Source organism: Schistocerca nitens, chromosome 4, assembly GCF_023898315.1.
Source record: "Schistocerca nitens isolate TAMUIC-IGC-003100 chromosome 4, iqSchNite1.1, whole genome shotgun sequence".
Classification (NCBI taxonomy): Eukaryota; Metazoa; Arthropoda; class Insecta; order Orthoptera; family Acrididae; genus Schistocerca; species Schistocerca nitens.
Genome location: NC_064617.1, coordinates 288,152,318 through 288,178,015, shown reverse-complemented (window position 1 = coordinate 288,178,015; position 25,698 = coordinate 288,152,318). Strand labels below are relative to the sequence as shown.

Genomic DNA, 25,698 nt, shown 5'->3' with positions numbered 1-25,698 from the left:
GATTCTCACGACAGTAGCACGCGAACAGCCGATCAGCTTCTCTGTTTCCGAGATGCTCGTTCTCAAGCTCCGCGATTTATCAGAGTAGCTTATATCAGTATATTTCCGAATTTGCCGCCCTTAACGTCACTAGATTGATTCCGCCACTGCTCCTTCGTTCAAAATGGTTCAAATGGCTCTGAGCACTATGGGACTCAACTTCTGAGGTCATGAGTCCCCTAGAACTTAGAACTAGTTAAACCTAGCAAGCCTAAGGACATCACACACATCCATGCCCGAGGCAGGATTCGAACCTGCGACCGTAGCGGTCTCGCGGTTCCAGACTGCAGCGCCAGAACCGCACGGCCACTTCGGCCGGCCACTGCTCCTTGCTCCACTTGCATACTTCCCTTACCGCGTCACGTGCCCACAATCCCACTTGCAAGCAACCAATGTCGTTTCAAATGCTTTCTAGAAATATGGAACCTGCCTGTTACCCTTCATCCCTTTCACGCAGGAGGGTCGTACAAACATACCGCCGTTTGAGTCTCGTACAGATTCCCGTATGGAGGACATAGTGATAGACATCCCTGGGATTGTGAAGCAGCTGATTGGGTTGAAAATAAATAAATCTCCAGGTCCTGATGGTATTCCAATTCGGTTTTACAGAGAGTACACTACTGCATTGGCTCCTTACTTAGCTTGCATTTAGCTGGTCATTGCGAAATGGTTCAAATTGCTCTGAGCACTATGGGACTTAACTTCTGAGGTCATCAGTTCCCTAGAACTACTTAAACCTAACCAACCTAAGGACATCACACACATCCATGCCCGAGGCAGGATTCGAACCTGCGACCGTAGCTGTCGCGCAGTTCCAGACTCTAGCGCCTGAACCGCTCGGCCACTCGGACCGGCCTGGTCATTACGTCTTGTCTCATCAGTGTAGGTATAAATTCGTTTATCAGATAGAGAGCAGTCTTATTAGATTGCTCGCTGTTGATGCTAGTGTCAACAGGAAAAGTGTGGTGGCTCGATGTTCACAACGTAGCTCACATACATACCGAAAAGGCTTAGCCCAGCCTAGCGCGCATTTTTAGCGATCTCAGTTATGAGAAACGTACTTTCTTCACAAAATCTTTAATGTTCCTCTGACAGCTGTTAATGAAAAATTCACCATACCTTTAACAAAAATTGGTAGGCCTGTTTTTACAGCCACAGGTAAACAGTCTAGTAAACTAGAAGCAAAAAATAATTGGGTTGCGATGTTACGAGACGAGCCGTTTTAAATAAAGAAGAAGAGTCAAAGAACTCGGATTTTCGTTACGATGTATACAAATCAGAGCAACCTCTGCCCTGAAATACTATGTGATCAAAAGTATCCGGACACCTGGCTGAAAATGACTTACAAGTTTGACTTACAAATTCGTGGCGCCCTCTGTCTGTAATGCTGGAATTCAATATGGTGTTGGCTCACCCTTAGCCTTGATCACAGCTGCCACTCTCGCAGGCATACGTTCAGTCAGGAGCTGGAAGGTTTGTTGGGGAATGGCAGCCCATTCTTCACGGAGTGCTGCACTGAGGAGAGGTATCGGTGTTGGTCGGTTAGGCCTAGCACGAAGTCGGCGTTCCAAAACATCCCAAAGGTGTTCTATAGAATTCAGGTCAAAACTCTGTGCGGGCCAGTCCATTACAGGGATGTTATTGTCTTGTAACCACCATGCCACAGGCCGTGCATTATGAGCAGGTGTTCGATCGTGTTTAAAGATGCAATCGCCATCCCCGAAATGCTCTTCAACAGTGGGAAGCAAGAAGGTGCTTAAAACATCAATGTTAGGCCTGTGCTGTAATAGTGCCACGCAAAACAAAATGGTTCAAATGGCTCTGAGCACTATGGGACTTAACATCTGAGGTCATCAGTCCCCTAGAACTTAGAACTACTTAAACCTAACTAACCTAAGGACATCACACACACCCATGCCCGAGGCAGAATTCGAACCTGCGACCGTAGCGGTCGCGCATTTCCAGACTGAAGCGCGTAGAACCGCCACGCAAAACAAGGGGTGCAAGCCCCCTCCATGAAAAACGCAACCACATCATAACACCACCACCTCAGAATTTTACGTTGGCACCACACACGCTGGCAGATGACTTTCACCGGGCATTCGCCATACCCACACCCTGCTATCGGATCGCCACGTTGTGTACCGTGATCCATCACTCCACACAACGTTTTTCCACTGTTCAATCGTCCAATGTTTACGCTCCTTACACCAAGCGAGGCGTGGCGTCGTTTGTCATTTACCGGCGTGATGTGTGGCTTATGAGCAGCCGCTCGACCATGAAATCCAAGTTTTCTCACCTCCCGCCTAACTGTCATAGTACTTGCAGTACCCTCTTCATCTGTCGGCGGTCTCTGTCAGCCAACAGACGAGGTCGACCTGTACGCTTTTGTGCTTGTACGTGTCCCTTAACGTTTCCACTTCACTATCACATTGGAAACAGTGAACCTAGGGATGTTTAGGATTGTGGAAATCTCGCATAGAGACGTATGACACAAGTGACACCCAATCACCTGACCACGTTCTAAGTCCGTGAGCTCCGCGGAGCGCCCCATTCTGCTCTCTTACGATGGCTAATGACTACTGAAGTCGCTGACATGGAGTGCCTGACAGGTGGGTGGCAGCCCGATGCACCGAATATGCGAAACGTATTTTTGGGGGGTGTCCGGATACTTTTGATCACATAGTATATATACCCCCCCTCCCCCGTTAGTCATATATTGACGTAAGAATATATATGATGTAACGCGTATATAAGTACAGATATTTCTATTGGTAACTGAGAACAGTGTACTGAACAAAATTGCACCACCATTTACGTAATTTGCAGAATAATAACTATAGCCACTACAAGTCGAAAGTTTTTAGGTTGGGTAGTACCTCCAAGCACATGTAGCAAATGTGACGCGTTTGTGGGAAGAATGTTCGACGCAGGGAAACAGCAACCAAACACTGATGTGTGTACATTAGGAAATTACCTAACAAAAATAAACAAAATATTTTTTTTGTTTAGCCTACGTTACTTCACTAGTGTCCTTACGAAGCGTCCACTACTAAAGTGAGACTGGATCGACCCCTGAACCGGTACTGGTATAATGAGCTACTACTGACTTGACTGAAGGCTTGTGGCTGACTGACCTGTCAGGACGACTGGTGACGATTCTGTTGTGGCTCGTCGGCAGGCAGTCGCGCCGGGACCACGCAGCGTCGCGGCAACGGTCGTAGCGGCCACCGGCGTCCTCAGAAGTGTACGCGTCGTCGTCGTAAGTGTAGCCGGCGCGGTCGCTGTCGTAGCGTGCGAAGGCGGGCGCCGCCAGCAGAGCCAGCACGAGCAGCAGCCGCATGGTGTCGCGGGCAGGCACCGGTTGGGGCGTTCCTCTGGATCCTTCGCCGACCGAAGTATCGACGGACCTCGCCACTGAAATACGTACACGAATTTGGCGTCGACTGCATATCTAGTATCAGAAAAAAAACGACGAATTTAAGCCAGAATGGAACTGCTTCCACTACGCCCTGATAACCGAACGGAAAATGTTATAGATAATTGGAGACAGTGAAGCAGGCAATACGAGGTGTGGCTAGAAAAAAACCGGACTAGTACTGGTGAAACAATAAAACGAATGCAAGAAGGCTGAAAGTCGCGTGGCCTGTTACGTGACTCTCGCTCCGCCTACTGCTCGAGTTTCATCTGCCTCCTGCACTCAGTCTGCCCGTGGCGTCTGTTTTAAGTAGTTGACGTTTTGTCTGTGCGTCGGAAAATGTTGAGTGTACAGAAAGAACAGCGTGTTAACATCAAATTTTGTTTCAAACTAGGAAAATCTGCACGTGAAACGTTTGTAATGTTACAACAAGTGTACGGCGATGATTGTTTATCGCGAACACAAGTGTTTGAGTGGTTTAAACGATTTAAAGATGGCCGCGAAGACACCAGTGATGACACTCGCACTGGCAGACCATTGTCAGCAAAAACTGATGCAAACATTGAAAAAATCGGTAAACTTGTTCGACACTTTCCTTGTCAACTCCTGTTAACTCAGACACTGCTCTGATTGTTAAACGGCGATCTTGTCGAACAAGTTTACCGATTTTTTCAATGTTTGCATCAGTTTTTGCTGACAATGGTCTGCCAGTGCGAGTGTCATCACTGGTGTCTTCGCGGCCATCTTTAAATCGTTTAAACCACTCAAACACTTGTGTTCGCGATAAACAATCATCGCCGTACACTTGTTGTAACATTACAAACGTTTCACTTGCAGATTTTCCTAGTTTGAAACAAGATTTGATGTTAACACGCTGTTCTTTCTGTACACTCAACATTTTCCGACGCACAGACAAAACGTCAACTACTTAAAACAGACGCCACGGGCAGACTGAGTGCAGGAGGCAGATGACAGATGAAACTCGAGCAGTAGGCGGAGCGAGAGTCACGTGACAGGCCACGCGACTTTCAGTCTTATTGCATTCGTTTTATTGTTTCACCAGTACTAGTCCGGTTTTTTTCTAGCCACACCTCGTATAGAACAATAATCATCTTGGGGTTGAAGCTCTTTTCTTCAGTGTTTGCTTTAACAATACGTATGTTTTTTGACAGGGTCCGCCTTTAGCAAAACACAGTTTTGTTCTTTAACCCAAACATGTTTCACTGCAGTTGCAGCATCTTCAGTGGACTTTTATTTTTCATCTGTTAAAGATAAAGAGTGTTCTTTGCTGTTTGTATACATGTCGCTATTAGTTTTTAAATCGTAATTACATATATTTGAAAAAAAAAACACATAAATTATGAATTCATACCTTCTTACCACATGGTGTGGTTTCTCTGATGTGTTGTGTTTCTACAGTGACCGTTTTGTTCCACAGTTTGTCATCTGCAACCGCTTACACCTTAAAGTAGATAAATTGTTTAAGCCAAAATTACGACTTGAAAACTTGTTATTTCTATACCTGAAATTATTCAATTCTATGTATGTGTGTGTGTGTGTGTGTGTGTGTGTGTGTGTGTGTGTGTGTCTATTTACATAACGTTTCACTTACATTTTCTTTTTATTCATCTTCATCACTCTCAAACACTATATATTGTGTTGCCACTGTCACTGTCACTGTTTCGCTTTACCAGCTTTCACACGCAAACACACACACAAGTTGTAAAACCTACTGTCACTCTCTCTCTCTCTCTCTCTCTCTCTCTCTCTCCTTTTCACACACAAACACTCACCCCCCTGCACACACACACACACACACACACAAATCCTAAAAACCTACTGTCTCTCTCTCTCTCTCTCTCTCTCTCTCTCTCTCTCTCACACACATACACACACACACACTCACACACACTCCCTTTTCACACACACACACACACAAACATATCACAGACACCTCTGAAAGATTCAGAAGAGCCGCCAGGAACACCTTCAACTGTTCCACTGTCAGCCATCTTGTTTTTACACCTTCAATTGCTCCACTGCCAGCCATGTTTGTTTTTACAGCTGGTAAACCAAAGACCTCGTAAAAAATAACTAGACTCACTGATGGCGCTGCAGTCGCGGGATAATTTGAACCTTCGGCTGGACGCCATTATAGTGGTTGTAATCTGATGTGTTGTGTAGTACTGTTGTTTATGAAGACCCTGATTCAACGTTGTATATTTGTTGGGACGTACATACAGTATTTGTTACTCGTAATTCTACTGTCTGTACGTTCTATTCAAAAGAAGTACAGTGGTGAAGAGTCATGCAGCGATTAATTGTACAAATAAATTCGAGATAGGAACGAATATTACATTTCACAGGTAAGTGTATATTTTAAGTTGTTTTGTATGTCAGTGCACTTCCTTAATAAATGTTTTTGTAACACGGTATTAGTATAATGTCTGTGCATCTATTTGCAGGTTTCCTTTCTCAAAACCATAGCTGTTACAAAAATGGTTACACGCTGTCAGGGGGCAACATTTCCGACCGACAGAATACCATTTTATATGTTCTGATCATTTTGAAGAAAGTTGGCTGATCTGTAGTGTTTTCATGGTCTAGGTTAGGTTGAAACTTGATAATTTGGTCGTGAGTTGCCAAAGCACTATGCCATATATAACGCAATTCTCGTCATAAAATCTAAAGCAAGGTAGAGTCAGAAAATATCTATTAATATAGTGGGCAAATCTTCGAGTATTTTGATGAATTTTGCGTACATCTATCGTAAAAGAACTACGAAAAATGCTAGGGGTCCAGTACGTAACTTTTAGCTACGGCAGATTCCATGTAGTACGTAAGATAAATTCATAAACAGTGACTAGTTGCTGTTTGTTCATAAATTAAAAAGTATATTGTAGTAACGTATTTAAGTGAGGCATTATGTTTGTGACCTAAGTCAAGGGAAGGCATTTTATAACCAAAAGCGATGTATAAACATTCGAACTCCGCGCGTCAGTTTACCACTCTAATGGCCGCCGCCCAGCTATTCAATTTGTCCGCTCTTCACAGTTGACCACTCGTGCGGTTGTGGGGGGCCTGTGGTAAACAGTGAAACAGTGACATTGACAGTGACAGTGGCAACACAATATATAGTGTTTGACAGCGATATAGATGAATAAAAAGAAAACATTATGTAAATAGACACACACACACATAGAATTAAATAATTTCAGGTATAGAAATAACAAGTTTTCAAATCGTAATTTTGGCTTAAACAATTTATCTACTCTAAGGTATAAGCGATTGCAGATGACAAACTGTGGAACAAAACGGTCACTGTGGAAACACAACACATCAGAAAAACCACACCATGTGCTAAAAGATATGAATTCATAATTTATGTGTTTTTTTCAAATATATGTAATTACGATTTAAAAACTAATAACGACATGTATACAAACAGCAAAGAACACTCTTTATCCTTAACAGATCAAAAATAAAAGCTCATTTAAGATGCTGCAACTGCAGTGAAACATGTTTGGATTAAAGAACAAAATTGTGTTTTGATAAAGGTGGACCCTATCCAAATAAATATAGAACAAGTGTGCTGTCTATTCAAAGTTGTGCCTCCGTATCAGTGTGCCAAGTAAAACACGTAACACAGATAGAGAAATAAAACATAAATAAATACGAATTCAAATTACACACATTTTCCAAAGTGAGTTTTTCAGATAGTAGCATCTGGAACTTCAGGACACACTGAAACTGTGCGCCCTACCTGCACTCTGCCAGAAGCTTATTTCTCATTGAAAGAATGGTTCAGTGGATATGAGCTCTCAATGAACCACCATAAATCTTCATTTTTGCCAGTACCTTTTCTGATTTCCACAGTTGCGGAAACTCTACTGCATATTGCCCAGAAATGGCTTAGACACAACCTAGAGGATTGTTTCCAGAATAGTCTTTCACTGCGCGGCGGAGCCGCTGTTTTGAAGCTCCATTAGAAATGCAGCAATCAATCAACAAACTACATCAGCAGAACATCAGTACGGATCATTAAGAAGATCGCGGCACTTCCTTCCAGTATCCTTGTCCAGCTGGACGAGTGTTACTCTATTGTCGATATCGACATAGACTTCGTCAAAGCGTTAACCTCAACGTTTCCGTCTGCCAGTGAATGTCGAGTAAAGCAAATACCAGAATCTGCATTTTTCTAAAACATTCATTTAACATTCCAACTTTAAAAAAGCAAAAGTTCATTATCGAAATCAACAGTGCAGCGATGAAATCTGTATTCACACTCTTAAGTTCCAGCTTCTCGAGTCTCTTTGTGTTTATGCAGGTTGCCCTCAAACTACGATTCGAGAATCTGTTATCTCTTCACTATGAAAATTCGGAGATGAGGGAGCTATTCCTATAAGAAGAACGGCAGTTCAGTTAAAGTGCTTAGCTCATAAATTTCCTCGTTATAATAACTTTAACGTCTTTCCACAAAGCACTGTAACAAGCGTCTTTAGTAAAGCACAGAAGATCCATTAAGACAGAAACCGAGCAGCAGGTCGAAAATCTTTCTCTTGCTCCAACGGTACCTGGTTTTCTAACACGTTGACTATTCCAAGTCCTGCAACAGCAAAACCGTACATCGGTAGCTGATCCCTTAAAGGGAAGACTCCATCTAAGAACTACTGAGATATGTAAAGAAAATTTAGTTGAAGTTTTATCTGATCAGCGATAAACGCCAAATTAAAAAATAATCAATACAAATTTTCCATTTTTGCAGCAAAAAGAATCCCGAACGTTGCGGAGAACTTCGAAATTATTAGTTACTTTTATTCGGAAAAATTCTGCCTGCTGCCCGTCCAGTTACAAAAAACAACTGAATGAATTATGTAGTGATTAGACGAGTATATTATACTATTATATGCTACTAAACGACGTCAAACTTAGCAGTTAAACGTAAAAACTAAAGAAAAATAATTAGTTATATATCTGATGTTTATTAGAACATATACTAAAAATGTTGAATGTAACAATGCATATATTTCAGGCAAACATTGGAAACTTCAAATGTGTCTCATTTCGATCACCAATGCTAACCCCCGCCCCTTGGGTAGAAGAGCTGAACACAACCTCTGCTGAAGGACGCAGCGGCAGAACGCTCGTTTCGCTTCGACGGCGCGACAAATCGGACGTCGGCAGTTCAAGAAATGAAGCCTCTTTCTTTAGTATCTTACGTGCGGAAGTGACCAACTAACCTGAAAAGGGCTCGCAGATACAAATCGTTCCTGACGTTAGTGTGTTAGCAACGTCTTCTTTTTTTCTGCGGGTGATCTGTTTCGAACTTGCTGGCAAATAGCACAGACAGTTGAACGATTACGACAAATGAAAAGCAATACACTGTTGTCCTCCAGCAAAAAATGCTTTTTAGCATTTTAGTGCGCTGAATGTAAAACTCGAAAAATCATTGACTGTTCACGCAATAATCCATTTATTCATGATAATCTGTTGTTATTTCAATTATTATCGGTTACCGAACCTTAAAAACTGGAATGTTTTCACTTTGGCTCAGTGGCTAAATAGGTAACTCCAAGTTCACAAATAAAAAAGTCGATCACAAGATTTGTCTCGCCAATCGCTGGTTTCACCTTTCGAATGATTTGTGTGAGCTAAAAATACCAAATTGGACCATGATTTTGAAATCTAAACTACAGGTCCCATTATGGCTCAACGGACAAGTCAGTAGAACAGCAGAAGAAAGGAAAGGGCATATCACAACCTGAGCGGCCATGCCTAGTAACATAATGTTATAGAATACATTTCTTTTATTTCCGTCAATGATCACATAGGCTTTTGTTCCTTAGACTACGGGTTTTGGTCAGCGATGAACATCTTCAGATCTGCAGCAAAACACGGTACAATCAAATACTGTTAGTGGACAGTCTACATGTCAAAACAATCAAATATGCCATAATGAAAAGTATTACTTTCATAGATTTGGAAACACTTGCTTAAAATATGACGAGCAATACCTGTTTTTCAACATATCTGAATATAATGGACAAAATCAGTGTGGCTTCGTAGCACTTATTTAAAATATGGTGTAAACTAGGCCACAGTGGCAACAGTCATCCAATTAACAGCGCTACTGTTCAAACCAAAGTGTCTTATAATCACACATTGCCTTTTACCTTTTTAATTTAACTTTATACGTGTTATAGTTTGTTCCATTTTATCACTGTAGCAACTTATGCACCTTAGGAGCTCACTATAGATTTCACCTATTGTATTTTTCATTTTATTGCATTTTTTACAATTCTAAAATTAAAGAATATAGGTAAACTTAAGGTAGCGACATCTAATGTGCCTCTGACACAAACACATGTTGTGTCTACTGTACCTCAGTCTGACTTGAACAGTAGCTCCTTTAACAGGATGACTCTGCCGCTTCTGTGCCCTAGTTTACACCATATTTTAAATATGTATTACGAAGCTAAGCTGATTCTATGTGTATTTCTCAACGATGCCCCTGTGGTCATTATATGTATTAGAACACTTTGTAAAACAGTTATTTCTCGTCATATTTTAAGCGCATGTTTCCACATCTATGGAAATAATACTTTTCATTATGGCATATTTTATTGTTTTGAAATGTAAACTGTCCATTAGTTGTATTTGATTTTCCCATGTTTTGCTGTAGATCTGAAGATGATCATCCCTGACCGAAACCGGATGTCTAAGGAACAAAATTTTTTGTGATCACTGCCAGAAACAAAAGAAATTTATTCTACACTTCCTTGATCACAGTTTTAATCAGCGACTATATTGCAGCATGTGAAACATACTGTTGGTTGCGTTCAAACCGGCCTTCTGTTTGAGAATTACTCATGAAAAGTGCTCGTGCTAATTTGCATTACTTGCGATTTTTCCTGCAATGTAATTGCTATTATGATAGCGGAAATTACCCGATCGTTGCGTTTTCTTAATGTGCATTGATACCAGCCGTATATCGCTTCATGTCCACAAAACACGGGGACACTTCAGTCCTTTTAGTGTTTTCCCTCCACGTAGCAGTCCGTGCTTCCAAAAGGGCAGTTTTCGATTCCTTGTATGTGATTATTTTGCTTGTATACATTTTAATTCTAAATGGAATTTTTCTGTTCTTGTATTCGAGATGCACTTGCACATATATCGCCAGTAAATCTGAAGCACGGCTTTGCCCAAATGAAGCAAGCCGGCCAGAGTGGCCGAGCGGTTCTAGGTGCTTCAGTCTGGAACCGCGCGACCGTACGATCGCAGGTTCGAATCCTGCCTCGGGCATCGATGTGTGTGATGTCCTTAGGTTAGTTAGGTTTAAGTAGTTCTAAGTTCTAGGGGACTGATGACCTCAGATGTTAAGTCCCATAGTGCTCAGAGCCATTTGAACCATTTAAATGAAGCAAAATGCGACAGGAGTAAATAGAAACAAACAACGACCATTCGCCAGTTACTTTCCCTTACCGCTACAGTTATCAAAAATAGCTAAAAGGCCGAAAAACGATGGTACATTCACATCCAAAGGAAGATGACATCAGCAGTTTGCACTTTTTAGATCACATCCGGCTACAATGCAAGTGACTTGCCCGAGTACACACACTGTTACCTGCTGAAAACGTTTCAGGATATTTCAACTTCTGGTGATACCATCTTTTTATTTTTAGAACAACTTCATCTTTAGCAGTGTTATAGATATGTCGGCGACAATTATGTACTCTGTAAGTATTAGTGGTTGATCATGTATGTCTATGTGGCCTTACACCTTGTACTAGTGTCTGGCAAGGTCTGTCCACCAAGGGTGTCATACCATGTCCGGTTAGCACGAATCGCCAATTCAGTCACCTGCCTGGCAAGAAGTTTCGCAAGTACGCGGTTTGTTTACCTACATCAATGTCGAACAGCATCGAAGAATTCGGCAGCGCCACTGTCTACAACAAGGTCCGCATGGGCCCTAAAGCAAATATCAATAGTGCCCAAGATTACACGATCGGTAAAAAAATTCCATAAAATTCCGTTTACATAAAGTTACGATAAACAGAATATTTTCGATTTGAAACTTCCGTCACACAATGTTGTCTCCTCATTGATCCATCCGGTTCTTAACATTGTCGCCCGTGCTACATTTCAACCCCCAGAGTCTCGTTCTTGTAACCGGCCGATCAGTCAGACTCACTGGACTGTTATCTTCCAGCTATTTCAGTCGCAACTGCGAAACTAGAGATTTAGAGACATATAATGAAATTAATTTATGGAAATACATGAAAATTCTGTGTTATTTCTGTATAGTTGTGATTAAGGAACTTTTTCATCGTCGTCCCCTTCACTACAAGTCGGTAAAAGAAATCTTCGTATGATTTGCAATTACTGCCAATATTTGCTATCTAACAGTATCGAAATACTGTGTAATAACTTTAATTTGATATGATACCAATTGCTACAAAATAGAATCACATTTGAAGGTGAACGTGTCTATAATGTTCTTTCACGAGCTTTGTGCTGTTTCTATAGTAGCAGATGATAAGCACAAAGCGATTAGCTTTAATTCAGTTGAATTTCTTCAGTCGAGAGCCCACGGACTAGCTTACTATGGGATTGAATCGTCAGTTCCAAGTAATTCCTTGGAAGTTTCTATCCTGAGCATGGTGGTAGCGTATATTTTACTGACGCAAGGTGGCTCAGTCGAGGCCAGATGTTAAAACCATTTCACAGCATAATTAATGAAATCAAATCGTTCATGATATCGAAAGCAAAATCTGTGCCAGAACTTGACGATGCCAACTGGGTGTCAGATTTAGCATTTTTCGTCGACTTGACTAGTCATTTAGGGTGACTTAAAGAGGCGTCTTCAAGATGAAAACTGCTTATCAGTAACCCGTTTCAAACAATAAACAGGTTCCAAATGAAACTGAAATTAGGGCAAGCACAAGTAAATGCAAATATTTTTTTCATTTCAAAACGCTGGCCAAACATAATCCTAAAGACAGGACGGAATAAACAACTAAACTTTTCGATCTGATGCAACAATTGAAAATCGAATTCAGAGTTTTCGAAAAAATAATCAAAATTTTTGTATTTATGCGACTCCTTTAACCGACAATATAGATACTTTGCCAGAGATTCATAGATGGAATGCATAGTTGAAGTGTGACATCCAAGTGAAAGGAAAATTTGATCGTGTATCTTCGTTGGACCTTTACGAATCATACCTGCCCAGAGACAAATATCCCTTGCTGCAAAGTCATGCGTTATATATCTAATCTTTTTTTGGAAGTCGGGAGAGCGGTGTGCTGACCACATGCCCCTCCATTTTCGTATACAGTGACGCCCGTGGGCTGAGGATGATACGGCGGCCGGTCGGTACCGTTGTGCTTTCATGGCCTGTTCCGAGTTGTTTTTTAGTTTTTCTTTTTTGGACGTACGCACGTATGTGAACAGATATTTGCAGACTAAAACATACAAAGAGTAAAAGTTGAACCAAAATCTCAGATTAACACCTTGAGAACACCCTGGGAAGGGCAACCACTTCGATCTAACCTGATACTGATCCATTAATCTCACAAATTCAAATGTCACATTCCTTGTATAAAATTATGAATGAAATGTCATTTATAAAACTTCAAATTAATTCCATCTTTTTTTTAGTATAAAGGATCATAAATTAATAAATTGTAAATTACTTACAGGTATTCCGTATATACCCACGACCATCCCTCATCGTTAGTGTTAAGTACTCGTATATTACGTGCGGCCCAAAAATACTCGTCTTCTTCAAAAGTGGCCGAGGTAAGCTAAAATGTTGGACACCCCTGGTCTACAGCCTTCTAGTTATTGGAAGTGTGAAGATCATTCTGAGTACCTTGCGATCGTGGTTTCCGGAATTCACCCTGCTTTCTGTTACATAAGCCGAGGAGCAGCGTCGCCTGCTGGAACGAGGGACTCGGGGTCCAGAGAGCCTGGCGCCAACGTACCCCAGCGGCGAAGAGCGGTCGTTGGCTGGTGGCGCCGTAGACCCAGCTGCAACTGCGGCCGCGCCGCGTCGTGCCGCTTCTTATTGGTGGCGGGGGAGGGGGGAGGCTGGCCACGGACGCTCACTTCGACGACCTCCTGGGCTAAAAGCCTTCGCGTGTACAGCACTGGCTTATTGCACTGTACCCTTACACAGGCTAGTGCTTTTGACCAGTGTCCCAGAAAATAGGGAATAAATCGCGTAGAAATGGAGGTAGCCGAGCGCGAGGAAAAAGGAAATCCGCGTTCCTCTGAGCCAGCGTACACGCCGGCGAGGACAGATTTGAGGAAGAGGGGCGGTCATGACGCTGCGGCAATCGGGAATGCCGCTGTTTTCGGGAAACCATCGATTGAGATGAAGCGGGGACTGCAACACATCACTCAGGTTTTGCAGCATCGGGGTTCAGAGGCTCGTCCTTCCTTCCTGTTCGTCCGTCTGCTTTGTAAATAACTCCGGCTGCAAATTGAGATTGACTTTTCGAAAGTTACGGATGCGGTAGCTGACCGAGGAAGAATGGTCAGAGGTTTGGCGTCTTTCAGTCTCCACGTACAAACAGGAAACTGACTGACTCATCATCGTCCTGCCCAAACCGCCAACGACAGAAACTTGATATTTGGAGACGGTGTTGATCTTATACTGCGGGCTCCTTTTAAGAAGGGATTTTTCGGAATTCCACCCATAGGGTGATGAAATAGGGTACGAAAGGATATTTGAAAATATGAAGTTATTAAGGCAATTTTGAAGCTAGAATTAGGAAAGTTGATATTTGGTTTCTCGGTAGGAAATAAATGGTTTATTTGGTTTCTCGGTAGGAAATTAATGGTTGGTTCAAATGGCTCTGAGCACTATGGGTCTTAACTTCTGATGTCATCAGTCCCCTAGAACTTAGAACTACTTAAACCTAACTAACCTAAGGGCATCACACACATCCACGCCCGAGGCAGGATTCGAACCTGCGACCGAAGCGGTCGCGCGGTTCCAGACTGAAGCGCCTAGAACCGTTCGGCCACTCCGGCCGGCAGGAAATAAATAAATACCTGTTTCGGATCCTTGGAAATTTATCTCCTATGGAGGTGAAATAGTGGGAGACTTTTTAAAAAAAAATAAATAATTACTAAAGAACCGCTAAAGAATTTACTAAGCTACACCTATGAAAACTATTATTTGATTCACGGTTAGAAAAAAATACCTCTTTCAGTGTTTTTGGAAATTCGGCCCATAAGGGGGTAAAACAGGACCTGGATGATTCACTGACTCGTCATCGCCCAGGCCAAACAGGTAAGGGTAGAAATTTAAAATTTGCAGAGGATGTTGATCTTATACTGTAGACATTATTTAGTAACGGATTTTTCGAAATTCGTTCCTTGTAGGAGATGAAAGGGTTTTTGAAAATATGTCGTTAATAAGACAATTTTGAAGCTAGAATTACGAAAATTGGTATCTGGTTCCTCAGTCAGAAATTAAAAAATATGTGCTTCAGCATTTTTGGAAATTCAATTACTAAGGGGTAAAATAATGGGTTAAATGTTTTTGAAAACAGATGATTGTTAACGTACTACTAAAGCATTTTTATAACTCATCTGTGAAAACTGGTATTTGACTTCTCCCTTATTAATAAAAAAACTACTTGTTTCAGTGTTTTTGGAAATTCAACCCATAAGGGGATGAACATTTTTATGGAAATTTTTCGTTCTATTAAAACATTTATAAAGCTAAATCTATGAAAATTTTATTTGACTGTAAAGAAATATGTGTCAGAGGACAAAAGTTTCCATGGAAATATCACCACATGAACTCAAAAGACAGGATTAACTGAGATCTCCGACTCCAGCTACCACACTCGCTTTCTGGTCAAGAACATACGGAAAAATCATGCTTCTATCGGCTTAATTAGCGTGAAAAATTTAGAAGATGTTGCCGTTTTTGAATAACATAAAAATTCGATTAAAGAAAAACAAATTCAATTAAAGAAGAACAAAAAAAACCTGTGCAAACTATACAGTATACGCGAAGGAAGCAGCGGGCGCTAAGCTCGTCTATCATATAGGTCAACACCACGCTGCCGTGCAACCAGTAATTAGGAGAACCCACTGGTTTCGAACATTTCAAGCGAGCGGGAAGCCGAACCCCAGATACGAATGCGCACCATCATAGACCAACTCCTTCCCACTAATGTCTTATAAGCATCAAAGATAATCCTATCTGCAACTGTCAGAAGAAAGATGTTGTTTACCTATAGTTTTTTCAAAGCATTAATAAGTGGTTCATAGCCAATTCACTGTCATTAAACTTTGAAAAGACCCACTATATGCAGTTCAGAACTTCCAAGAGATTTCCTTCTGGTGTGTGTATAAAATATGATGATATGGAAATAGGAGAAGTTGAGAGTGTAAAATTCTTGGGATTACAACTTGATAATAAATTCAGTTGGGAGCAACATACTAACGAACTGCTAAATTGCCTAAATAAGTCTATGTTTGGAATGCAAATGATGTCAGACATAGGAGATATAAATATTAAAAAAAACTGCATATTTTGCTTATTTTTACTCCATTATGTCATATGGTATCATATTTTGGGGTAACTCCACAAACAAAGAAAAAGTTTTTAGAGTACAGAAGCGTATAATAAGAGTAATGAGTAGTGTAAATCCAAGAACATCATGTCGAAACCTGTTCAAAGAATTGGGCATATTAACCACAGCTTCTCAGTATATTTATTCTTTAATGAAGTTTGTTGTAAATAATACATCTCTTTTTCCAACTAACAGCTTAGTACACAGTATCAACACTAGGAATAGAACAATATACATAAAGATTTAAAATCACTTACTCTTGCCCAGAAAGGAGTCCAGTATTCATCAACGCATATTTTCAATAAGTTACCAGCAACCATTAAGAGTTTAGTTTCAGACAAGGCACAATTTAAACATAATTAATAGAATTTTTGGTGTCCAACTCCTTCTGTTCCAAACATGAGTTTCTCAACAAGTGCAGTAGACCATTTTAATGAAAATTTATTACACTTTAATTTTTGACAATAATTGGTTGTAACAGCCAAGTAACTACCTACTGTGTGAATGATTGATGTATGGAAAGAAGATGTAAGTCTTAAGTCTGTAAATAGTGGAAGCTTAATTTTAAATCTTGCGCATAATCTGAGTGTTCTTAACTGAGGATCACTGAAATGAATAATTTACTTTAATTTTTGACAATACTTGGTTGTAATAGCCAAGAAACTAGCAAACGTCTGAATGATGGATTTAATGAAAGCAGATGTAAGTATTAAACCCGTAAATATTAGAAGTTTAAATTTAATTCATGTAAATAATTTTACTGTTTATTGACTGAGGAGCATTAAAATTAATGTCACTCAAGTTTTTCTAATTAAATTTTTGTAATGTTTTTATCTGACATGTCCCACACCCAGGAGTATTCCCTCTTTTATGGGTCTATGGAATAAATAATTAATCTAATCTAATCTAATCTAAAGCACAGCCAAACTGTTTACTGCAAAAATTTGTGAAACTGAATTTGCAACAAGTGCTCCTGTTTTACCGTGTCACGGATATTCTCAAATATATAAAGCGCTTTTTTGTTTTGTGCGGGACTGTAACGTAAGTGTATGAAATTTAAGGTTATATTGTGTTTGTATGAGCGCTGTAATTTGGAAGTGTATGCTTCCCAATCTCTGTTGAGCTCTCTTGCTTATATTCTATTTTGTTTATGGTTGATATGTCAAGATTCCTTAGGTATAAGTATTGAACCTATGTAGAAACTGTTAAATAATTTAAAATCATTGTTCAAGCTAAGCACGCCGGACAAAAAATTAGTCACTCCAGTGCGCACACACAGATAGCGCAGCGATCGAGCTACACGCTTTAACCGCAAGCGCCCTGCCTCTACCTGGTCATGAGGAAGTAGCCATCAGTGTGACATTTATGTTTCTAGGGGACATGGTTAAATGTAAGGACGTGACAGAGTGGTAAAAACAGTTAATCGTATTTCGTCGTGCCGATGGCAACACGGTGAGTGAAGTTGCTACATTGGTTGATGTCTCGCGGCGGACTGTTCAGTGTATCTACAAGCAGTGGCTACGAAATACGACTTTTGAATTGTGATCGGAAAAAGATCCCGACTGAGAGGGACCGGAGAAGCGTTTCACGGCTTGTGAATCAAAATCGATTCCAAACCCAACAGGAATTGCTACAGGCAGTGATTGAAGGTCCATCCCAACCTGTCAGAGAGAGAACATTGGGACGGGAACTGCATGCAATGAACATGTGGAATCGGTCACCTCGCAAGAGGCCATTGCTCACACAGGCACATAAAGCTGCGAGTCTTCAATGGGCTAGAAACCATCGAACGTGGACAGTAGCTGATTTGTGGAACGTAATGTAGCCTGAAGAATCACGTTTTTGCCTACATTCAAATGACGCACGTCGTCGAGTGCATCGAAGGTCAAACGGAACATTTTATCCTGAATGTGTACAAGATCTGGTGCAAGCCGGAAGTGGATCTGTGATGCTTTGAGGGTGTTCTTCTTATCATGAATTGGGACCTCTGCCTGAGGTGACCACTAATGTGAACCACCATGTTTATTTAAACATTCTGAATGATCATGTGTGCCTTTCAGTCAGCCACTGCACGATGAGTATGCTATTGGTACCCTTATTTTTCAAGACGACAACAGCAAAATTCATCGGACTGGAATAATATGTGACTGGTTTTTCTGAAAACTCCCCGACCCTACTACATCTCGATTGACCTGCAAAATCACCTGACCTAAGCCCCATAGAAAATCCGTGGGACATGTTGAAAGAGTGGGTAAAACGCCGGCGTCAGTATCCCCGCAGTCTGATGGAACTGCTTGCCTCAGCGAGTGGCTTAACTTGGCATCGGCTTACCTGGACAACCTCGTGGTGCCAATCCATAACAGAATCCAGGCGGTTATCAAGTCCAGTGCGGACTTACAGGGTATTAAATGATGCCCGTAATGACTTCTCAAGATGTGTCAAATTTTTTGGTCGGTGAGCTTATTTACACAGTGGTTTCTCTCTATGTGTGATTCTATATTTATTATTGGACTATGGTTCAATAAAACCAAGTCTAAAAAGTTCCTTCCCAACTGTTCTCTACTCCAAACTTGTGCTCCGTTTGTAATGAGTTCGTATTCGATTCAACGTAAAGCCCTCAGATGACGTAATGGCCATGGGTCAAACATGGGTTTCTTTTCAATCTGAGATATTGTTCCGTTACTAACAGTCGCGATAACGGTGGGGAAAACAAAACAAAAATTACTGCGCACCCACTACTGCGAAAGTGTATCCAGATGCACCATATTGTTCAGAAGTAATCATCCGAGAGTTTGCGATTGTCCAGTAGACTGACGAGTACGTCGAAAAATTGCAGATATTCGTTTGTAGCGAATGTGTGAATCTGCAGCAGAATTTTCGCTCTAATAAAACTACCCAGCAGGTTACCACTTGTGCCTTTGGAGCACATCAACTGAATTTTCAGGACTCTCCCCTGTGCTAGTCTCAAAGCTCGGTTGGAGGACTGAAGTCTCGAGTAGGGATCGAATAGTGCTACGACGTTTGAGCCAATACCGCTTAAGAATAGCAAATGATCGGCTTCCAAGGGAAGGAGGTTAGCTTTACCTTTGTTCATTATCGCCTCATCCAGAAGCTTGGTTGAATATCTCAGTGCTTTCTGGACATGGTCCTTTAGGAGGAATTACGCTGTTGACTTCCTCCTATCTCTGAACTGATTTTCCAGCCAGTTACAAGCGGACTTAACTCCGAACCATGGAGTAACTTGGAATTTTCACATTACCATTTTTCTAGGGGTTAAAGAAGAGATTAATAAGATAAATATCCTATGATTGGCTGGGATCAGATCCCAGACGTTTGGATTTGTAGTCTGTCACTGGACTGCAGTATTACTGAGCCACACAGAGATCATAAGAACACGAATGTACTAATTCTCCTATAGAAGAGCCGCTGTGATTAATACTCCAGAAAGATATCCGGGAGGAGTAAGGTTCAAATCCTCGTCCAACCCCTCCGGAGTTCGACGATTTCCTTAAAGCGTGCCATAGCAATTCTTAAATAGTTCCGTCAAAAAGTCCGCTAATGCTCTTAGTCAAGCAGTACGTTAACCACTAACATCTCAGAGTTTGCGTTTAAGATAATACAGGAAACGTTTCAATGGGGACAGGACAATATGTTAGAAACTTTTATTGAATATGCCTCCCGCAGTAGTACCAGGGCAATCACGTTCGACCTAAACCGGCTCTGTTACAAAATATCCATCAACGTCTTTTCCCAGTTAACTGCACAGTTACCGAAAAATCACTATGATTACGGGAAACTAAATTATTTTCAGGCTTGTTGGCCTCATTCGTCCCCTTATTCTTCGCTTCATGTATTACGGAAATTGCCTGTTAACGCTCTCCCTTATGGTCTTCCTAAAGCTCTTCTTCCAGCGAATTTGCAACTGAAATCCTTTACCCAAATTCTTTTCCCACCCATACGTTCTATACGTTCCTTCCATTTTTTCTATTTTCCTTCATTTTTTCGTTTAGGTTACATATTCCTAAATCTTGCTTTATGTAATCATTTTTTTTATGATCTTCTTTTGTGCGTCTTTCCACTCGTCTTAGATACCTCATTTCATGAGCCTGCATTCTGCTTTCTTGGTGTGTTGTTGTTGCCCATGCTTCACTTCCATAAGCAAGAGTTAGTATTGCTGTGGTTTTGTAAAACTTCATCTGGGTTTTTTCCTGGCTTTATTGTGCAACCTTTTTACCATCGTTCGGCGTTAACTTTTTGTCTACGTAATGGATACATTTGTACGTGATGTCGCATCATAGATAATTCAAATGTTTCTTCCTTCAAGATTTTATTATTCAAGACTGTTTTGATCTTACCGATTGCATGCCCTGAAATTCCGTTACTTTCGTTTTATCTGCGGGCAATGTTAGGTTGTAATATGAGGCAATCTGCTGCAATTTATAGACCCCCATGAAGATCATCTTTATTCTCTGCAATCGAAGTTACGTCATCTGCACATAAATTACATTTAGTCTAGTGTCACGGTCGGCACAAATGCCTTCTATACTCAATGTTTTTCATTTACGTATCGCTTCATCTGTGTATGTATTGAAGAGTGTCGCAGAAATACAGAATCCCTTTGTTTGTATTCATTGTGTTTGTGATTATATTTCCCATGTCGATCACAATTTCGGTTTTTATGTACAGGCAGCCTGTTACTGTCAGAAGTGCTATTCAAGAGTTTGCCAGAATCCAACTATGTTTTACTTTACCGTTTTGCCATTTCTGTACTTAGTATATGTGTCTATTTTGAGACGTATGCATTTTAAACCAACAGATGTTAAAATGCCAGAATGAGATTTTCACTCTGCAGCGGAGTGTGCGCTGATATGAAACTTCCTGGCAGATTAAAACTGTGTGCCCGACCGAGACTCGAACTCGGGACCTTTGCCTTTCGCGGGCAAGTGCTCTACCATCTGAGCTACCGAAGCACGACTCACGCCTGGAACTCACAGCTTTACTTCTGCCAGTATCTCGCCTCCTACCTTCCAAACTTTACAGAAGTTCTCCTGCGAACCTTGCAGAACTAGCACTCCTGAAAGAAAGGATATAGCGGAGACATGGCTTAGCCACAGCCTGGGGGATGTTTCCAGAATGAAATTTTCACTCTGCACCAGAGTGTACTTGGCTCGGATGGTAAAGCACTTGCCCGCGAAAGGCAAAGATCCCGAGTTCGAGTCTCGGTCCGGCAAACAGTTTTAATCTGCCAGGAAGTTTCATATCAGCGCACACTCCGCTGCAGAGTGAAAATCTCATTCTGGAAATATCCCCCAGGCTGTGGCTAAGCCATGTCTCCGCTGTATCCTTTCTTTCAGGAGTGCTAGTTCTGCAAGGTTCGCAGGAGAACTTCTGTAAAGTTTGGAAGGTAGGAGGCGAGATACTGGCAGAAGTAAAGCTGTGAGTGCCAGGCGTGAGTCGTGCTTCGGTAGCTCAGACGGTAGAGCACTTGCCCGCGAAAGGCAAAGGTCCTGAGTTCGAGTCTCGGTCGGGCACACAGTTTTAATCTGCCAGGAAGTTTCAGTTGTTATAATGTTTTCTTCCAGCTCATGATGGTTGAAACAACCGAAACCAGTCGAATAAATACAATTTATACAGTTGATTGGCAAACAAAAAAAAATGCTCTTTTACAAATGTGAAAATAATTTGGTGGAAAAATTTGGAATAGAGGTGCTGATGATATGGAGCAGTACGAATACTATTTCAATACAAAAGAATTACTAAGGAACGATTGGTCGTTGCATATAACATATATTACTGTTTCACGAACCTGAACTGCACCATACCGCCCTGAGAAGTTTCATCGTGCTAGAACATCTCAGTGGCAGTCGACGAGTAGGTTGCTACAAGCGTGACCTTTGGCTCCGCCGAAAGACATCCACGTTCTCCTGCTGACACCCGGGATACGTTTCACATCAGTTAATACGCCAACCTTTGAAATAAGAGTGTAGGTGGAGGGGCGAGGAATTAAAAACTAGGTACTTACCCGTAAGTACAGAATCAGTACACGACTTCCTTACAGTCTTATAACAATAGGAGTCATACATGGCCTAATCAATTAAATGAGACAAAAGTTGAACAAGCAAGGAAAACTGCCCTGTCGAAAAAAAAATGCAAAAATACTTCAACATGTTGGACACAAAAAGTCTTGTAAGTTGTCGTAAGTGAGATGAGTAGGATTCAAGCTCGCTGCTGGCCAGACAGTTTTTTTCCCAAGCGTTCCCAAAACCACTTGTGGCGAGTGTCGAAATTGTTTCGCAAACAAGGACATTATCCACCAAATTATCTGTTCTGTCTCTAGTAACATTGATGGGATGTTAAAATCCGATCTATTTTTATTTACAACAAAGTTACAGAGACCAAGAAAAATAAGGAAACTTATCAAATAGGCATAGCTCTGAATCGAAGCACATTCTTTTTCTTACTGACTAATATCCTGGACCTTTAGTTTAGATAGTTCATGTTCAGTAACGTAACCACCCGCCAGGTTAGCCGAGGGCAATTAATGCGCTGCTTCCTGGACTCGGGTAGGCGCGCTGGCGGATTAACGACGAGGGCTGGTGTACTGGCCAGCCTGGATGTGGTTTTTAGGCGGTTTTCCACATCCCACTAGGTGAATACAGGGTTGATTCCCATGTCCCGCCTCAGTTACGCGACTCCCAGACCTTTGAAAACGTTCGCACTATTTCATGGCTTCCACTAGATGCAGACACCTGGGGTATACTATTTCCGTCGCGGGGAGGGGGGCGGGGGGGGGGGGGTGGCGTACGGGGTACCGACACAAAGGGCATCCGGCTACCCTCTGACGCTAACATCGCCAAATCCATAGTAGTAACAAGGCGGACGCTGTGTTGAAGTGGGACAAGGGCCCAAAGAAAATGAATGATGTTCATTAATGTAAGATGAATTTACACCATAAGAATTCCTCTAAGTAACAAAAACTAAGTGCGATAGCGCCCTGGTTGAGGAATGGTTTTATTTTGTTGATTTTACACCGTTGATAACAATTTATTTTAGTTTTCTTCCTATGTCTTACCTTATACTTCTGTAAGACTCTGTCATGTCTAATGATTTTGCAGGGATCTGGAGTCAGAATATCGACCCCATTTATTCTAGTTACACAAGTTCGAAGGCGCCACGAACTTCTTTGCAAACGTTTTCAATGGAAAAAAACGCCATATGTTTAGTGTAGAAGATAAGTCGTCTGCTTCTTTTTCTATTCTTTCATGTGTAGCCCACCTTCAATTCGGTAACGACAATGGATTTAAAGATCACTAGATACTGCAGATACTCGAGTTAGAAGGTCATACAGCAGCTTCCACAGAGAAGATGACGTGCTGTGAAAATTTTAACGAGATGAGCATTCTTATTATTCGATGGAATTGACGACATACACACGCAAAAGAAATGAGGTAGAATCCTTGCCCTCTTTCTCTTTTGCTTTTCCCGTTCTGTCCCCCTCTCCTCAGCCTACTGACGGACTGCCCTCGATAGAAAGAGCGCAGAAAGGCAAGTATTCGCACTATGGCAAGAAAAATTCGCAGCCACTGAAGCCGAGCAAGCGTACACTCTGCCTATTTGGCGCCGGGAGCCATCAGCAAAACGTTGCCAAAAGTGGACGTGCTGTAGAGTTCCCACCACCTTTCACAAAAACGCCGCACTCCGCCCGCTGCTGACTTTCCGTGCCGACGGCCGCGATAGGATGGCGGTTTTGCCCCTCCGTTAACGGCAGTCTCGAAGAATGTGTCCCACATACAGGTTCCGCGTGACGCAAGGAATGTACCAGTATGGACCAGTGGTCCAGAATGAATGTAACTGTAAACTATGTGGCCCACTGCAGTTTCCGAAATTTTCTGAACGAACCTTTTAGACTCTGATCACAGGAGCGTAAAACGTGCTAGTGCTTACTGACATAAATCGTGCAGAGTCTGCATGCGGCACTGCGTAGCATCTGAGCAGAGCAGTGGTTCCCAACATTCCTGAGAACGTCACCATGGAGTGTGATAAGGGACCAGCTAGTCTCCGCACCCCCTCCCCCAACAGCATCAACATTATATAAGTCTACAAGATTTCGTGGCCGTTTTCACTGACGTTAAAATCTTCTGGATTGTTAGGTCGCATCATGTTTCTTCAAACAATCGGCGCCTCGACCGCTCTACTACGGGAACTATCTACAGGGTGTTACAAAAAGGTACGGCCAAACGTTCAGGAAACATTCCTCACACACAAATGAAGAAAAGATGTTATGTGGACATGTGTCCGGAAACGCTTAATTTCCATGTTGGAGCTCATTTTAATTTCGTTAGTATGTACTGTACTTCCTCGATTGACCGCCATGATTTCATACGGGATACTCTACCTGTGCTGCTAGAACAAGTGCCTTTACAAGTACGACATAACATGTGGTTCATGCACGATGGAGCTCCTGCACATTTCAGTCGAAGTGTTCGTACGCTTCTCAACAGCAGATTCGATGACCGATGGATTGGTAGAGGCGGACCAATTCCATGGCCTCCACGCTCTCCTGACCTCAACCCTCTTGACTTTCATTTATGGGGGCATTTGAAAGCCCTTGTCTAGGCAACCCCGGTACCAGATGTAGATACTCTTCGTGCTCGTATTGTGGACGGCTGTGATACAATACGCCATTCTCCAGGGCTGCATCAGCGCATCAGGGATTCCATGCGACGGAGGGTGGATGCATGTATCCTCGCTAACGGAGGACATTTTGAACACTTCCTGTAGCAAAGTGTAGTACGTTCTGTTGCAGTGTGTTTCCATTCTATGATTAATGTGATTTGAAGAGAAGTAATAAAATGAGCTCTAACATGGAAAGTAAGCGTTTCCGGACACATGTCCACATAACATATTTTCTTTCTTTGTGTGTGAGGAATGTTTCCTGAAAGTTGGCCGTACCTTATTGTAACACCCTGTATAAGTCGTAGAAGCCTTTTTCATGGAGTATTTAAGGCTATGTGATATATACATCTCAATCTTACCGTCACAGATGCGTGGTATCAACAGTAGATTGAACTCAGTCTACAGTGGACAACAGCAGGTCCTGTTGAAGATCCCAGCAGAGGGGTCTGAACGTCGATTGTTTGAAGAAACATGGCGCAGCCTAACAGTCCTTGGGAGTTTAACTTCAATCATCAACATTAGCACCGAACTAAAAATTAAAATGAAAAGTAATGTTCTTTGAACACTTCTTTTTAAAATGAGGAACGATAAATGGTATTTGGTTTTTGTAGGAGCTTTATTAAATCACGAACTAATGAGACAATAGGTACTACTTATTTCTAACAAACTTTTTTACAGAATTTAAAATCAGTCCTGTCAATACGTGTGTTCTCTACGTAGTGTTTGTGTATTACTTGATTGCTGGGCTCCTTACTTCTGAAATGGTGGAAATTAGAAGACTTCAAGCTGCCAATGCTTTTTATCTGACCACTCCCACTAATAATAATACTGTGTGGGCTCTACAGCAATGTAGTAGTCATTAAATAGATACTGTTCTATTTTGATAACAGCTTGTTTATTCTTGCGAAGTGAATAATAAAGCAATTTCTGGTCTACTACTGGAACTATCTACAAGTCGTAGAAGGC

The 25,698-nt window shown here is 41.6% G+C and overlaps 1 protein-coding gene across 1 annotated transcript in view; it reads right to left on the bottom strand.

The window, feature by feature from the left end:
• LOC126252015 (uncharacterized) overlaps window positions 1-13,484 on the bottom strand; it is a 62,535-nt gene extending 49,051 nt beyond the window's left edge. Inside the window, exons 1-2 of the mRNA XM_049952799.1 lie at window positions 13,332-13,484; window positions 3,177-3,456 (exon numbers count right to left, since the gene is read on the bottom strand). Coding sequence (XP_049808756.1) covers window positions 3,177-3,382 — 206 coding nt within the window. The 5' untranslated portion in view covers window positions 3,383-3,456; window positions 13,332-13,484. The remainder of the gene's footprint in view (window positions 1-3,176; window positions 3,457-13,331) is intronic.
• Window positions 13,485-25,698: the final 12,214 nt, after the last annotated feature.